Source organism: Notolabrus celidotus, chromosome 5 (assembly GCF_009762535.1).
Source record: "Notolabrus celidotus isolate fNotCel1 chromosome 5, fNotCel1.pri, whole genome shotgun sequence".
Lineage (NCBI taxonomy): Eukaryota > Metazoa > Chordata > Actinopteri > Labriformes > Labridae > Notolabrus > Notolabrus celidotus.
Window position 1 is genome coordinate 23,016,175 of NC_048276.1, and position 18,307 is coordinate 23,034,481.

At 38.8% G+C, this 18,307-nt stretch overlaps 1 protein-coding gene across 2 annotated transcripts in view; it reads left to right on the forward strand.

The window, feature by feature from the left end:
* The first annotated feature begins 3,805 nt into the window (after positions 1–3,805).
* The window catches only part of gdpd5a (glycerophosphodiester phosphodiesterase domain containing 5a), a 48,069-nt gene continuing 33,567 nt past the window's right edge, over positions 3,806–18,307 (forward strand). For both annotated transcript variants that reach the window (XM_034684610.1, XM_034684611.1), the window contains exons 1-2: positions 3,806–4,209; positions 13,331–13,505. In XM_034684610.1, the coding sequence (XP_034540501.1) occupies positions 13,389–13,505 (117 nt within the window). In that variant the 5' untranslated portion in view covers positions 3,806–4,209; positions 13,331–13,388. The remainder of the gene's footprint in view (positions 4,210–13,330; positions 13,506–18,307) is intronic.

Sequence of the window (18,307 nt, forward strand, 5' to 3'; positions counted from 1 at the left end):
GGAAGAACCCAACTGAAAAACAACGGGTTGATTATTTTCCCCCATACTTCAATACAACTCCCAACAGGTCCAGTTTTGCCCCACAGTGTGTTTTATGTACTAATTGCTTTCTTTATTTATTCATTGTGATTTCATATCATATGCCTTTTTTGATTTTTACATTATAATTCCCTCAGTCCTTTTCAGTGTAATTATAGAAATGAAACTTCATTTAAAGATTAAGAGATTAATTTCGTATTATCTGCATGCCACGATGTTGCTGTTTTGACTGTCCTTCAGCAGAGTCAGAGTCAAATGAGGCCAAGTGTTCAGTGGATAGATGCACCCTCTGCTGGCTGAGCACTGACCTACAGTTGAACAGTGAGACCTGCAGAGGGCAGCAGAGAGCCAGAAACAAAATCAGAGGTAGACACGAGTTTTTACCACTACACCTTGTAGGTTACCATCTACTATCATCGCCATGATCCCATTTGTTTGTATCCTGCACTAAAGAATTAAACAATCTTACACACACTATGAAGACTTTGAATGAATGTCCGCTTTTAAACCCGTGAAGCAAATTTGATCTTTAATTGGATACTACTAGAATGAATCTCTTCATAACTTCCCTCATATTTTATAACTTTTCCACAAACACACAGTCAAAAGACCAGCATGCATTGCATCTGTAGGGAACCTCTAGTTGAGGGACCTTCACTGCTGATGCTAAATTGTTTGGGATTAAAGGGATCTGACGTAATTATCCCAAGCCAAGGGTTAATCTCTGACCACTGGGCCTGGAATAGATCTCCTACAAGACGCTACTCATCTGCTCTACCTGTTTGCCAGGTGTTGGTGCTGCACGGCCTCCTTAGTGTGTGTGCTGTGCTGTGTTACAAGAATTAGTTACAGTGCCTTAAGACTCTGGTGGCACTTAGGTCAAGAGAAGAGTGGAACAATCTTAAATTGAGACTCAAGATTAGAAAAAAAGAAGATGTCACACATTTCTCTAATTTCTTTTGACAGATTTATTCATTTAGATTGGTTTTTAGAGGGTGTCTTGTTCTGTATCATCATGCATCTTCTGTCAGTAACAAAAAAATGATGTACTATTATCACTAATATAATAAGTTAAAGGATAAAGTAAAGATGCCACTTTCAGAGTCTCCTCTCTTATGCAGGGGCAGGTCCAAGGGGTGACGAAGGGTGGCCATGCCCCCCGTGAAATTTGATTGGCCACCCAAGTGGCCACCACAAAACCCTAAACTATGATTGTCTTGTGTTAAAATCAACTATTGGCTGATGGAAGCTCTTTTTTATTTCAATTTTGCACATTTCATTTTGTTAAAACTTTAGGTTTTTAATTCAAACAAACATCTTCTTTAAAGCCCTTAAAGATTTAAGCTGACAGGATTTAAATATATTAACACTCATTGATACTTTTTAAAATATAAGAATACACATGATGCATCCTGTGGTTATATTAATGTTAGAAGTTGGTACAGAGGTGATTAGTGGCTATAGAAAGGGTAAATAAATACCTGTTGTGTGTGTGTGTGTGTGTGTGTGTGTGTGTGTGTGTGTGTGTGTGTGTGTGTGTGTGTGTGTGTGTGTGTGTGTGTGTGTGTGTGTGTGTGTGTGTGCGCGCGCTTGCATATCTCTTGTCACCCTAGCAAAAGTTGATGCACTTCTTCAGCCCCGAAGATAAAATAGTCTGGACAGGGCCCTTTGTCGTTTCCTCCAGACTTCTCCACCAACTCAACCTGATTTAACTCACTCAAAAACTTTCCAACTCAAATTATAGAGCTCATAAACTTTCATAAACCGTCCAACTGGAACAAAAAAGGCTTGAAATAGCCAACAGGATGGAGAACAAGGGGAACGAATGTCAGACTTGATAATTATCATATATGTCATCTTTTCTCTCTTCCTCCTCTTCATCGATCTCTTCTGTCTCAGCCCTCTTATTCCTCTGCAATTTTAATATCTGTGATGTTAAATTCATGTCTGCAGACAAAGTGAAACTGACTCCTGGTAGAAGCAGAAGTACTGAGTCTTTAGACTTTCTATAAATAGACCACAGAGTAAAATATAGTGCAGGGCTGATATCATTTAACATTGCCATGCTGCTGATAAGTGGATGGCCTTATTTTTAGGAGCAGAGTCATGCTTCTAGAAAGTTCCTGAACAACAAAAGCACTAAAGACCCTCATCAACAAGACCGATCATTTCTATATTGTCATTTTAAATGCCTGAACCTGCTGTGAGGAGGAGGGGTCAGACCAGACAACTGACAGCATGCTGAAGAAACAGCCTTTCTTTACTTTTTCAACTGCAAACATTTTCTCATAAATGTTTGTCTCAAAACACTACTATAGAAAAAAGGCAAAACACTCATAAAAAATCAGTAAATATGGGACCCAACAGTACGACATTATAAAAGCATATGAGCGACCAACCCTGAGATTGACTTCAGAGGAGAATGGTGGTTTTAGATGACAAAGCCTTCTGTGTAATAGCCTTTTTTATTATTTTATTTTAGGATGGATGGATTGAATAATTGATTATATTGTTACATCATAATATTTTGCAGGGTAATCACCTCAATATTCTTGAATCCAAAAACTTTAACTGCAAACTGAAATAAAGTGAAGTTGTTATGTATTAATCTTTTTTAAAGACTCATTGGCTAACAAGTTTTTCAGTTAAAGTCATGAAAAACTTTTTGGCACGTGTCTAGAGTGTTTTTGTGTCTACCATTTCCATTTGATTATAATGTTAATATCAGAACCAGATTCATGGATGCAACAAAGAACCTGACTTCAGCCAAAAAATGCTTCATGTATGTGAATCAGGCATGCATGCAGTATAAAACACCAAAAATAATCTAAACAAGGTAACAAAAATAACATTTTAATGTGCAACTGTCCAGAATCTGTATACACCAAGATAAAAGGGCGGCAGTAAATCAGTCCATAGGGACTTGGCTTGGGAACTGGAGGATCACTGGTTTGAGTCCTAGCATGGACGCAATTTGGCAAGTGGACTGGTGGCTGGAGAGATGCTGGTTCACTTGCCTGGGCTCTGCCAAGGTGCCCTTGAGCAAGGCACCAGACCCCGAACTGCTCGGGGTGCGCAGGTTGATGGCAGCATCCTCACTCTGACATCTCTCCCTAAGTGCATGTCCAGTGCATGTTTGTGCATAAAATTGTATTTATCAAACTGTGTGAAGCATGATTTTTTTTTTAAATTGTCATATTCACTCCGATTACACCTCTTCACTGCACTGTATTTGATTCTGTTCATTTTTATTAATATTTATTAATTGCAGTGTATCATGCCTTGTTGATTTTATCAGCTTAATTTTGATATTGTTTTTTAAACTCTGCCCTGTACGGTGACCTTGAGTGCTAAGAAAGGCGCCGTTTTAAATAAAATGTATTATTATTATTATTATTATTATTATTATTATTATTATTATTATTATTATTATGACCAAAAAATAATATGAGTCGAAAAATTGAATTTTCCCCATGGGGATTAATAAAGTACGTTTCTTCTTAAAAATGCATCAATTAAGCCATTAGATTCCTGTTTTAAACCCTTCTGATAAGTTTAGCTTGGTTGAAAGTGTTTATAAATATTTGTATTAGTCAGGCGCTCATGTCAATATCCTGAATTATTTTCCTCCAGATTAAAAACAAAAAAAACCCAGAGGTATTTTTGGAGTTTTACAGCTCACGTTTACCGCTGACAGTCAACATGCACACTATAAAAGGTTCCTCTTTTTAGCACCTCAGTCAGTTCTGTTGTTTGGGGTTGTTTGTCTGCCCCCACAGAGTATTTCTTTCAGTGTGCTGGTCTGCTCCTCCCACACGGTGTCAAAGGAGAGGATTACAGATTTTAACTCTTCTATGAACCCTGAAGGTCCGTCCCGGTTCAAGGAGAAACTGTCCTGTGTTATATTTTCAATTATCATCATTTAAAAAAACGTCAAGGGAGTTAGTTTAAACCTCTCGAGTTTAAAGTGTTCGTCGCTGTTGCAGTAAATCTGATGTGCGCTGCTGCTTCGTCACTGACGGACGCTCAAAGTTACTTCAAAGACTTCTATGAATTATCAGAAAAGTCCGAAAGAGAAGAAGACACCATGTCATCATGTTGGAAATAACTGACTGACAAAGAGCTGCTTCTACTTTCAACATAACCAAGGATATAAAGACTGTCGTGGAGGTAAGCGAGTGTTTGTGCGCACTTTGACGGATTATCTTAATATAATCTGAGGAACTGTCACCTGCACCGTGGCCCGTTTGGGACTAAAAGGTGACAAGTAGTTGAGTATCACTGATGTCAAGCCTTTTCTTTTAGTTTCATCTTTTCAGGGTCCTTTTTGATTGGTGTTACGGTATTATCAGCAGCTTTATGATAGTTAAATGTCGTGTTTTCTTCATATTCTATTACTAAATTGGAATAAATTAAAACAGATAAGGCGGGTGCAATATAACTGATTGACAGATGTAAAATAAGTGAAACGGCTTCTTTCTATTACTGAGCTACGTCTTTGATACCTGCTGCACACCTTGGAGAGGTTAGAGTTGGCACACAGAAAGGCAGAGTCGGTTTTTGGAAGTACAGCCAACATTTTCCATCCATTCCCATCCATTCCCATCCATCCATCCATCCATCCATCCATTCATCTCTCCATCTATCCATCCATCCATCCATCCATCCATCCATGCATCCATCATCTAACCATCCATCCATCCATGCATCCATCTATCCATCCATCCATGCATCCATCCATCCATCCATCCATCCATCCATCCATGCATCCATCCATGCATCCATCATCTAACCATCCATCCATCCATCCATCCATCCATCCATCCATCCATCCATCCATCCATCCATTCATGTCTCCATCCATCCATCCATCCATGCATCCATCATCTAACCATCCATCCATCCATGCATCCATCTATCCATCCATCCATGCATCCATGCATCCATACATACATACATCCATCCACTCCTTTCTGGACACTGAATTATATTTTATTTTAAAATGAATCCCTTTTTTTGACACAGCACAGAATAAAATATAGTACAGGGCTGATATCATTTAACATGACTTTACTTCTAGCCTGTCATTATGAGCTTCTGTGTCTCTCTTAAAAACTTAAATTCACCAAGTGCTTTCCTCAGGAAATGTTTTTCTTCATTATAACACTTTCAGACTCTGATGGAAATTAGGCAGAAGTGGCCACCTCGTTGTTCTATATGCAGGAAAAACCCTGCACAGGTGTTACTCTGTTTGTTCTGTGCAGGCTGTGCCAAATATAATTTACTGGCCCCTTTTAGAGAGTGACAACAGAAACACTTGGTTTACCGCTGTATTCCTACTCTACAAACTGTCGTTTGACTACAAACTTAGTGATCCTGTGTTTAGCCATGTTTTATCGATAATGCACGATTTAGACTGTTTTCTGAGTGTTTCTTACCTTTTAGACAAGTCGTTGGTCAGAATTTAGATTTCCTTTTAAACAACTACACTAGTTACATCAGAATATCCCTACGTTTTCAACTTTGTATTTGTTTGTGTTTTCATTAATGTTCATCTTAAAAGAGGTGTGAAAAGTCAGTTATTCAAATTGCTGAATGCAAAAGATGTCAAAAGAAACCAGCTTTAATTGGTCCATGTCCGATCTCTAAAATCTGAGTAGGAGCAGACATACCTTTCTAGTACTTTCTCTGTAGTAGAAAGAGAAGATCCTTTCTCTGTCTGTTCCTCGTCTGTCCTGCAGCATTGCTTACATCCTGTGCCGGACTTGAACCATCTTTAATAAGTCAGAGGACCCTCAGAACTGGCAGATGATGCTTGACTGATGAAGTACAGGGCATGTCTCACTTTCACAAGCAGTAGCTCATGTCTAAAGACCACCTTATGGATGTGTTAGCTACAGTGATTACAAAACATCAGAGTTTACTGATATGCTCTGGTTTTTGGCTTTGAAATAAGCTTTCTCTGCAGTCCCAGCCCTCCACCATAACAAGCACAGGGCACTAATGGAAACTCTATTTTGGGCTAAATCCTGTGAAAGATTAAGGGTCCTATTAATGCATGCATATATAAATTTCATGACAATGGCAGCCTGGAAAGAGGGCGACAGTGACCGAGATAAAAGGCTAACAATAGACAGATATGGCACAGGCGCTGCATGTGTTGAGTCCTACTGGATTATATTATTATTCAATGAGCACATAACTCAAGTTCTACTTCGACACAGAGAGGTGTCTGTAGCTTGGAGGGTTGTCAACAGTAACCAGGATGCTTCTGAAAGCTGGTCGGAGATCAGTTAGGTCCCATCAGGTAAACTGCAGGTTAGTGAAATGAAATTGAAGCTTGCAGCCAGCTGAATGAGAGGCCAACTGGAGTCTACAAGAGAGAGCTTTGTCTGCCGGCTGAGTGCAGGTGAACCAGGGTTAATATCTGGAAAGCTCTCGTATTCACAAAGCTGCATGGTGCAGCTGTACTGTAGCTGACAGACATGAAAAAAGGGACAATAAGGAAAACCTTGAAAATCAAAAGTGCATTAGCAAAAACCACAGCTGCCATTTTCCTCTTACCTCAGGCTCAGAGTAGTTTTTTGCAGAGCTTTACCCAAACAAAACATCAGACTGTCAAGCATATCACTCTTATGTCAGACAAAGATTGATCTGTACATCTTTAATCTCTTTACAGACTCTATATTTATGTAGGATCATGTTGAGGGAGAGATTTTAGTGAGAAGGGATCTGGTTTCTGATAATATATAAGGTCTGAGCAGTGTTGACCAATCACTTATCAGCAGGACTCAGTGTATGGAGAGCAAATGCAGTCAGAACATAATCAACCATAATGGTATCCCAGCTCCCATCAGCTGTAATCTGACAACAATTTATTTATCTATAAACAGATATCTGCATGCAAGAGCAGCTAACGATCTGTTCTAGATCAAAACATTTAAAGGAGTCGAGCATCTGCTTGATGCTGTGTCAAAAAAGCTACTCAGCATTTTGATTTCACAAACTTCTAGAATGCACCAGAAACCATTGATCAAACCTCCAGTCCAAAAAAACAAACATTTTAAAAGTTGTATTCCTCACCTCTTGAGGACAGACTTGACAAAACTTGTATTTGTACTTTTTTACAGCTTTGTGTGGTGATGTTCTACCTCTGAAGTGAGCCAGAGTTAAGCCTCCGTAAAACGTACCATTTACAGTGAAACTGAGACTCACAAGGAACAACTGATCAGGCACTTCTTTGGTGGATGTAATAATCCAAAGTGGTTATTTTGGAGACACACATGTCTTCACTCTGTTTTATATCTGGTCGCTTCTGAAGTAGCCAGTTGAGCTGTATCTCAATGCAGTGCACAGGGAAGACACTCTTGGCAGGAAGGGGTTTCTTGATAACCCTAAAGGCTGATTTATACTTTTGCGTTGAATCAACGGCATAGCCAATGCCGGGGGTCCACGGAGCTCCCGTACCTACGCAGAGGCCTTTGCATGTACCTCCTCCAAAATGTAACTACCCGTAGAATCAACGCGGTCTGCAAGCCCTGTGATTGGTCTACACGGACACATTGACGCAGAAGTATGAAGTGCTCGTGTCTGCATCAGCCCCTGCTGCGTAGGGGAGACACTAACGTATACATCAACCTTAACTAGGCAGGAAAAAGAAACTAAGTTAGCCTCATTCTCAGAGGTATTTATTGAAGTGTATGTATTGATAGCTGATGTGTTCTTATTAGTACCTGCATTAGACATAGGATAGTGTGTACTTTCCAAAAATAATGTTGATTAATAATAGTTTCTCAGAAATCCTTAGAGTATGGGAGTCGGGACGCTTTCCCTCAGGCTTGAGGGTCCACGTCCGGACTCACGCGGCCTGAATATGAAGCACTGAGAGCGGGTAAAATACCTCTGCGTTGACCCCCGGAGGAAAAGCGTTTTTTTCTCTCCAAATTCCAAGTCTTTTCATCCAGGCTCCAGGGGTCACGTCCGAAAATGAGGTCAGCCTATTGTTCAGTATGTTCAAGTTGAATATGTTCATGTTCAGTCTTGTGCAGACATAATTTGGGAAAAAAATAAAATGGTTCCTTTTGGTGCGGAAGACTGTATAGAACTACTTTTTTCCCCTCAAAAAATACTGTTAGGAGAATTGATAAGGAATTGGACTGATAAGCAGAATCGACTTTGGCATTGACATTGATAAAATCTTATCATTTCCCACCCCTAGTAAAGGACTAGTTATTGAGTCAGATGGCATTTTCATGTCCTTTATATAAATTTACCACCATCAACTTGTAATGAGTGTTTTTAAGATGGTATGTGATCAAGTGCAAACCAGATAATGAAAATATGGCTGAATATGATAAGATGAAACTTTTGTAATCACCTACTTTGACTAATTTTTCCAGACATTCAGATTCAAATGTACAGTTAACTGTAAAGGCGCTCTAAATCATGCTTTAATGGATGAGAGGAGTATCTCTGCCCTGACTGACTGACAGGTCCCAGTTTGACTCATGTTACTGTAGAAAGCCACAGTGAGACATCAGACCCACCTATTTGGAATAAGACCTCTGTCATTTCAGCCCCAGTTGCCCTTGTGTCTGAAGACTGATGGGGTCGGTCAGGATGTGAACGCTAGGACTCCGCCAGCTCCCCTAACTCCAGAGACAGCTCCCTCAGGCATGGGAGTTCCTGTATTATAATGTCAACAGCCAAAGGTGGATGCACAACAATTTCCTCCTTTTGAAGATTGTTGTGTAGAGTTAGGGCAGCGTTGAGTCCTAAACAGAGGCTCTCAAATTAGTCGCTGACAAAACATGAACCGGGATACAAGCTCAAAATCTGCAGCTTATTAGCCAACAAAAATTCAGCGTTTTTTAATTGGTAGACAATGAGCCATAGCTTGTATCTGGGTGATGCTTTTTTAATAATCTTTTTAACATTTTAAAGTAATTTTTCTCTTCTTTTCTGCAGGTGGCATAGCAGTCTCAGTTTTGATCTTATTGGTAACTCATTCTAATGTCTTCTTCCTGTTAACATACAGGCTAAATGGCCCAATATGCCAGAGTTATGACTTTATCTTTTCTTAAACTTAAAGCTCACTCCAAAATTCGCTATTAGCCCTTCAGTATCACACTTGACTTGAACTCATCGTCACTTATAAGGACTCAATTGGCCCAACAATATCACAAGAGTCATTTTGTGTGTGTTGTAATTTTTATTTTGGAGTTAATTTATTTTATAGCCCTTGTTAAAGCTAATCAATATCTGTGGTAAGGCCTCACTTGGGAATTGATCAAAAATGTTATAGCCCTCTTTTGGCCATTTCATTGGACCCTCAATCAGGTAGTCCTAGTACTTGAAGTGAACCAAAACCAACCACCGAACATCTTTCACCATTCACTGAGTTAAGTTTAGGCAGCAAAACTTTGAGTTAGATTTGTGGGCTGTCCTGGACTGGCTTTCTTAGCACCAGTCGCAGCATTGGGGAGGCAAAGCAGTAGTTTTTCCTTTGTCCAACACTCTTGTTCATTGGCAACGTTATTGAATAGGTAAGGATTATCATGTTAGCACAATTATTGTGAGCATCACAGAGCTTACACATAACGTATTTAACATTAAATATATTTGTTTGTCAGAAAAGAGTTCCACTTTTTGCTTTTTGGAGTATTTCAAGATCTTACACTGACAGGGGACTGGAGCCTTAACCTCACACAATCCAAGCCAGACACGTTTAGCTTGGTCCTGCTGTCATGCTGTAATTTCTCTGTGCAGAGATAAGGACAAAGGAGCAGTTTGTTTTGGGAAGTGTGGTCGACCTGGAAACACAGCCTTATCTCCTTTTATCGGAGCAGGAAATTGCTGCTCATCACCGCCTTTGTTGAAAGGACAGACAATACAAAATCTGACATTTTATGTCAGTTGTGTTTTATGCTTTTTTTGTGTTTGGGGGTAAGAGTGTTACCAGTTTAGGAAACCTGTTCTTTATTGTCTTTTAAAATTGGAAATGGTTTGGCACCCTCTTACCTCATTAACCTGGTGGATCCATATGTGCCTGCTAGGGCACTTTGTTCTCAAGGGACTGGCCTTTTAAGTCTCCCCAAGGTCCGTAAAAAGACTATTGGTGAGCAGGCCTTCTCATTTCGTGCTCCCACTCTATGGGCCGATCTCCCTGCTGACATTAGATTGGCTGTCCGGTTGATGTATTTAAGGCAAAGCTGAAGACCCACCTGTTTACTGTTGTTTATGGCTGATGTTTCTTATGTTGTGTCTTTATTTGTTTTTTGTTTTTAAGCTTTGTGAAGCACTTTGACCGAAAGCGCTCTATAAATAAAACTATTATTATTATTATTCTCCAGACATTTAACTATGGTGGGCATTGCAGAGAAGCCTATAGAGCTCCAAATGACTCTGTCTGATCAGTGCTATACTTGTTATCCTCAACATATTTGAGATGTTCCAGTGCTAAGACCAGTATCTAAAATGCATCCTTTATAGTCTTAAATATTGAACTATAAATATAGTACTCTTTATGGACTACAAAAGCAAACTAGTCTATGGGCTGAAAGATTGAGAGTTTATATTCTGTAATTTATAATGCCTGTAACTCCTCAAAGGAGGTAGGTGTGGGACGATGCTGGAGAAAAAGCATTTTCCACTGCAAGTATTGATGATGAGTGGGCATCTGTCAAAAAGCATGATTTACACATGTACAGGATGAGATCAGCAGTGATAAAAGAGGTATCACTTTGGTTATAATCAGTCACACTTGGCAGCTCCATCACGCGTGAGGATTTTTAACTCTGAAAGATGAAGCAGTCTTTAGATGTTGTCTTCTGAGACAAGAGCTTGTGCTTGCGTTGGAATACCCAGTAGTTCGAGTTGTGCTGTTTGCTAACTTAAAATCAGTTAACATTGAAAAAGTGAGCTGCCCCACTTCATATCTTACATCATTATGGTGTTTTCAATTTCTAAGGGGTTTCCATTGTGAGCTGTTTGATGTAACTGGTTTCTACGGTGGCCCTGAAGGACAAAACAAATTTACAAAAGTTGAAACACTTTTACAAAGTTGGAGACAAATTTACATTTTGGAAAACATTTTTACATTTTATAAAACAAAATTACATCAGCAAAACTCTTTTACCAAGGCCAAAACAAATTTACATTTAAGAAAACAAATTTACAAAAGATGAAACACTTTTACAAAGTTGGAGACAATTTTACAAAGTTGGAGACAATTTTACAAAGTTGGAGACAATTTTACAAAAGACGGAACACTTTTACCATTTCTGAAACAAATTAACATTTAATTTTTACGGAAAGGGACTATACCAAATACCGGAAGTGATCCGGAAGTGATCCAGAAGTGATCCGGAAGTGATCCGGAAGTGATCTGGAAGTGATGGAGTGAGGGGTCATTTAGTTTGTTTTGATGGAGAGAAACCAAATGGAGATGGACATGGTTTACATATTAGGACATCCTCTGGTCTCAGAGAGAGGTGTCAGACCTCAGATGAAAAAGCATCATGTCTCCGGAAAAGCTCCATCATGTGTCAGAGCTCAGATGAAACGGCCTCAGATCACATAGCCTCAGACTAAATGGAGTCAGGCTTAAAGGAGTCAGACTTGATGGTAAAAGTGTTCCTTCGTTTGTAAATTTGTTTTCTTAAATGTAAATTTGTTTTGGCCTTGGTAAAAGTGTTTTACTGATGTAATTTTGTTTTATAAAATGTAAAAAGGTTTTCCAAAATGTAAATTTGTCTCCAACTTTGTAAAAGTGTTTCATCTTTTGTAAATGTGTTTTGTCCTTCAGGGCCACAGTAGTTTTCGCTGTAAGGGTGGTTTCATGGTCAGAGGCCTTGGTGTGTAAAGTAAAGCCACAGGAAGGAGCTCTTTGCCCTTTGCCTGCTTTTTATCAGCTTAGTGACATTTGGCAGTGATATGGAGTCTTAACACAGGACTTTCATCCAGGACACCAGAGTTCCAGTGCCACCAGAGTGCAGCCTTTCTGATCGGATGTCAAAACCTGATCAAACTGTATCAGTTTGAAAATGTTAACCAGCTGTTAGATGTAGTGTTCATCAGGTGTAAACATGCAGATACAAGGCTGTGTTGTCAATAGCAGTGGAGCTTACTTGGGTAAATCCTCCTGTGGTTTGTTTACTTGAGAGTAAGAACAAAAGCGTTTGTGGTTGTATGGGTTTCACTTGTACAGCCCTGTTCAACCTTGTTACCATGCAGGACAACACAGCAGAGACACGTGCCATCCCGTCTTGGCTTGCCACTGTGCGTTTAAAGTTGCTTGGCGTGGACCTTTGTAAAAAGCCTATTAGACTGGTCCCTTGCCTCCTTTCCAAGCAGCAGCATGTATCAGCTGTTAACCCATCACAGGTCAGCATGCTAACACCTTTACAGGGAAAAAGCTTACGTGTTAAGGTTGCACCATGGACTTTTTGTGAAAGCCTCTCAAGGGAGCTGCTCATCATCCTGAGGTAACCATAGGTATCTCTGGGTTGGGACCATCATTTCAAATCAACGTTGTTCTGTATTGGAGAAGTCCTGAAACCAGACCATTGATTCTTTTGGAAAGATTTGTCAAAATGCAAGTTCTTGTGAATTCCATATTATCTTAAAAGCTGTCAGAGACCAAGGTAGCAAAGGTTTCACAAAGGCTGTAAAGGACACTTGCATGGAACTGAGAGCGTATTCCCAGTGTCAGATTTATCTTTACACATTTAGCTTATGAATCTCCACTTGTGGATATTTTGAAAATGCCAAAAAGAAAGAAAGTCACAGGAGATCTCTTTTAAGTGAGACAAAGAGACAAAGCACAGCGCTGACTCTTATCAAAGCCACTAGAAACACCACTCCTGTGCCAACACATTTTTACCTGCAGCCAAGGCAACAAGCTTTTCAATGAGGCTGTGAAGGCAACACGCTCTCTCTGTTTTACTTCCCTTTTGTACAGGATCAGCGCCTCTCCTCTGGTAGATGCTATCTACCTCCTGATGCCTATTTACAACTTCTGCACAGTCATGAATCCCTATATCATGACTGTGAAACATATACTGTGTTATTATAACTGACACAGACATGACTCACTATTGAACAGTGTGTTGACTTCTTCTTTCTGATGTTGTTAGTCCAAACAAAGTCCTAGACTGTCAACATGCTTGTGGTGTTTTTGTGAAAATAGACCTCAGTAACATGACGTAACATGAAAATGTAATTGTATGTTCAAAGACTGAGCTTATTTTCCTGCATCTTGTTCTGTTTTAACTCTTTCGCTGTCCTGCAGGTTTCTCAGTCCTGTGTGGGATGTTAACGGACTGGTGGCGCGTTGAGGCTGAAGGAGCATGGTGAAACACCAACCCTTACAGGTCTATGAGAAGCAGGTCTTTCTGTCCTTTGTCACTGGAGTCTATGGTTGGCGCTGGAAACGCTACCAACGTTCCCAAGACGACAGCTCCAGGGTAAGACTTGAGCTGATATTGTCATTGTTGTTGTTATTGTTGGCACTGTTTTGTTTGCAACCTTGCTGTGGTGCTGTAGTCTTTGTTGTCTGTATGATTGTGTCATGTGATGGATAGTGGAAAGACATTGAAATAACTATTCAGAAAGAGATGTAATAATTAGAGATAGACCGATATGTTTTTTTTCAGGGCCGATACCGATTATTAGTAGTCAAGGAGAACGATAACCGATATTTGGAGCAGATATTCATTTGCAGTAAAAGGGAAAATATTGTTGTCAAAATTTTGAATAATACAAACTCCAACACTTAACTTTGTTTAAATGCCTTGAAGCATATGTTTATTAAACAGCTTTTCAGATTTGCAAGATGTTAAAGTTTATCTTAGACAATAGACATCTTTGTTTTAAAATTCAAGCTAAAGTGCAGGGAGCTCCCAGGCTCAGCAGCATGTCTTATAAAGTTCAATGAAAACTTAAACAAATAAATAGCTCTCTAAAGTTTCCTACAGTAAAGTTTTCCAAAATTTCAATATAACTGAAATGTTAATCTTTCACTTATCTTTGTTTTAAAGGGATATTTCAGTTTTTTTGGAGTGGGGTTGTATGAGTTTTTAATCAATAGTAGTTGTAGGGGCCACAGCAGATGCTGCTCAGCTCATCCCCAGGGATGAGAAACTGCTGGAGAAATGAGCCAAAATAACCCAGTTTTAAATTGATCTCTTATTGACCGTCGGATTTAAAAAAAAAAGGCACCGATAATCGTCCCAGTCAATAATCGGTCTATCCCTAGTAATAATGCATTCTATTCACAATACCATGCAATTCACAGTTTGCAGGGTGGAAATAACATAGTTTATGTTCAGCTTCAACCAAAAGACCACTGCTATTATCATGCTTTGATATTTGATATTTCTACTGTGTTTTGCCAGGGTACATTTATTTTCTTGTTTCGATTATAAACATGTATTTACTTTGAAAGGGTAGATACAGCACTTCCACTACACTGTCATACAGTATGTAGTCTAATATTTTCATTAGCCTGAGACATTAGCACTTATGTTGTCATACTTTCTCTGTTACCTGCAGAACAGGTGTGGAGATACTACCTGCCACACATTAACAAGGAGTAAAGAGATTGTCCCCTAGCTTTTCAATAACCGTAGACAATCTTATATAAAAAAATTAATAACTGAGACCCAGCAATTCATTTTTGTCCTCTGTGGAGGAAATGCATTTTAGCTATCTAAATTAAGAACCATACATGCAGTCTGTAAAAACCGCACTGTCCTGTGAAGAGGACATCCTGGACGTTCTAATGATGTCTCACTTGTGGGGGTGTAGCCAACAGATCACATGAACTTTCTTTTCTAAATGGCTGCAAACTCAACTTTCACATTATATGGCACACACGCACACACTGACACCTCAACTCAGTAAAAAATTGGATTGAGGTGACTTTAAAGGGTTGAGTAGGCATTTTAAAATTATATGTTAATGTTCTGACGTGTTCCCACTATATAGGTGTTTTAATGTTCATGAAATGACACAAAATCTTAACAGAAATACACAAATCCATGAAATAATATAATTACATTCTGTGACTTACATTCTTGTGTTCATATGTGTCTGGTGTGTATATATGTGGGATGTGGTGCACCATTGCTGTGAGGCTGGGTGGATGTTTATGGTTATTGTGTTCATACATGTATTCCTGTACAGACGGTGGCAACAAATCTCCTTATTAAGGACAAATAAAGATCTATCTATCTATCTATCTATCTATCTATCTATCTATCTATCTATCTATCTATCTATCTATCTATCTATCTATCTATCTATCTATCTATCTATCTATCTATCTATCTATCTGTCTGTCTGTCTGTCTGTCTGTCTGTCTGTCTATCTGTCTATCTATCTATCTATCTATCTATCTATCTATCTATCTATCTATCTATCTATCTATCTATCTATCTCATCTAGACTTAATGTCCGTTACAAGGGACAGAGGATAAAAATTAAATTAACAACATTATTGCATTTTTTTTTCTGTAATATATTTCTTTAAACCCCAATACTTATATTATTCAGAAAAAAAAATCAATATCAAAACCTCTTCTGGGTCTCAGGAGGTTTTAAAGGTCACCAAACTAGCGATGCTTCTGAACTCCAAAGTCCTCACCTCCTGCTGCCATGTCTGTATCAGATAGTGCAGCTTATCTCTTATGTAGAAAATAACAGAAAAAGGCCTCAAAAAGTCAACCTCAGAGTCCTCTGTCTTGTCACACTTCTACTGTGATGGCTTAAGTGAGGAGGAAGAGTTCAGACTCATGGTTGTTAAGTTAATTATAGTTACTTAAGCTGTAGTTACACTGCATCTGGTAAATGCTAATGCTGTTTTAGTTACAACTCAGTCACCAGGCCTTTCATGACAACAACATTTATCCCTGCACAAAGGGTCTTAGTCTAATACGTTGTGATGATAAGAAAACAAACAGTATTAAATAATTTCTAATAATAATTGAGCTTGTAAATCTTCTTAATGAATGCACATCCTGTTAACCTGACTGATAAAGACTTAAAACAGTTTGTATGTGTTGTCTTACTTCTCTACAAGTTAACAAACTGTGTATACAAAGAGATCTTCTAACAGAGCATACATGTACAGAAAACAGAGATAGTAGAGAACATGTGGACATTGGCACACATCGAAGCTGAAAATGTTGTCACAGTCTTGTGGATGCTGTGCCGAAACCTGATCACAGCCCAGAAATGAATGAACTATTGTGTTATTGTGTCCCATTCTAACTATCATGGCTCTGAATAACAAAAGTAGGTCAGGCAAAAAAAAACTTTGGAAACATTTGAGATGTCTTTTGTTGCATTTCAGTCCACAGATATTAGAATTTAGATGAGGTTTCTTTGCTGTCTTTGCTAAAGAATCAAAATCAAAACATAATTATTGTGCACAAAAACCTGACGAGCCTATCACAGGTTGTAAAGATAATTTTGTTTTTTACAAAATATGTCTGATAACGCTGTACTGCCCCTAAACCAAAAATGTTGGGACGTTGTGTAAAATGTTAACAAATACCTGTTTTGATAGTTTGAAAATCTCTTCAAGGCCTTACTTCATTGAAAGTTGACAGCATAGCAAATGATGAAACTGAAACATTGTATTGTTTTATTAAAAATATATGCTCATTTTAAAATCGATGCCGGCTGCAACAGATTTAAAGAGATGTTGGGAGAAGGGCAACCAAACACTAAAATAGTTGTGTAATGCTTAAATAAAACACCTGGAGGAACTTCTCCCAAATAATTAGCTTAATTTGCAACAGGCTTGTGACATGAATGGGTATGAAAAGAGGCTAAAGCTGTTTTCGAAGCCGCCAACTATACTAGCAGTACGTACTGATTTGGCCAAAATTCAGTTTGTAGTATGTAGTATGTGAAAAAGAGCAAAATCTGCAATATGCCAAAACTACCCAGATGTCGTACTGATTCATGAAAATTTCACAGTATGCATCGGACCAGTCTGCCTCATGTACTGTTTCCCACAATGCACAGCGCTAACGATATGTTTCTTCTTTTTCTTCTTTTTTGACTGTAACACTCCATTTTTAGGTGGTGTAAAAATCATTAAATTCCATATAAACCACTTCTTAACTTTTTAAATCATAAGTGGATGCTAAAGAAGCAGTTTCTCTATCGGCTTCACCATTGTTTACTTCCGCTTTCCGAAACCGGAAATCCAGTGACGTCTGGCTCAGCATGCTGCAGAACAGATCAAACAGAAGAGTCAGACAACATACTAAATTCAAACGCAGTATGTAGTAGGCAGTACCTACTGACTACATTCGTAGGTAGTATGTAGCAGGCCGTTTCGAAAACAGCCTAAATCTCTGAAGGAAAGATAGGAAGAGACTGAACGCTCTGTGAGAGACTGTGTGAGCAAGAAGTATAACCATTTCTGAATAATGTTCATCAGCGTATAATTGCAAAGAATTTGGGGATTCAGACTCTGTAGTGAAAATCACTGCATGGACTCATTTTTACTCTCCTTTGTCTCTGAACAAAGGGTTAAAACTGCCCCATGCAAAGAGGAAACCATGTATAAACAATATCCTAAAATCTTTTCCTGTGTTCTGACAATTCCAATTTTGACAGTCTTTTTGGAAATCATGGACGCCACCTAGACCAGCCAGCTTGTTAGAAACTGGTCTTCTTGGTTCTCAAATGTTTACAGTGTTGCAGAGGTGATGCAACACAATGATAAACATGCTCCTGTTCCAACTTTTTTTAGGCATGTTGCTGGCATCAAATTTAAAGTGAGAATTTATTTTCACAAAATAGCATAGTTTTTCATTTTTTTAACATTTGATATGTTGTGTTAGGTTTAAAGCTGGGGTTGGTAGTCTCGGAAAACTAGCATGAATTTGAATGTGAAATAGTGAAAGTTAAAAACACAAACAAACATGGCTATTGTTAGTATTCACAACTGTCATATTAGCATTATCCAGTTGTACTGGTGACACGATATCAGGAGAAAAGTTACAACACATATAATACTGTAACAGCTCTACTGTTTGTTAAACGTGTTCAGTGTAGATGCTCTTAATTCCTACAGTGTTGACAGTCAGTGAAGGCATCAGGAGAGGTGTAGAGTGTGTGAGCGGGAGAGAGGAGAGACAAGAGAAGAAGTTTTTCATTCATTCAAATATTGATTGTTGCTTTGTTGGTTGGTGTGTTCATGGCCGACAGTGACCGGTTATTAAAGATCAATGTGTTCACGAGTCGGCTC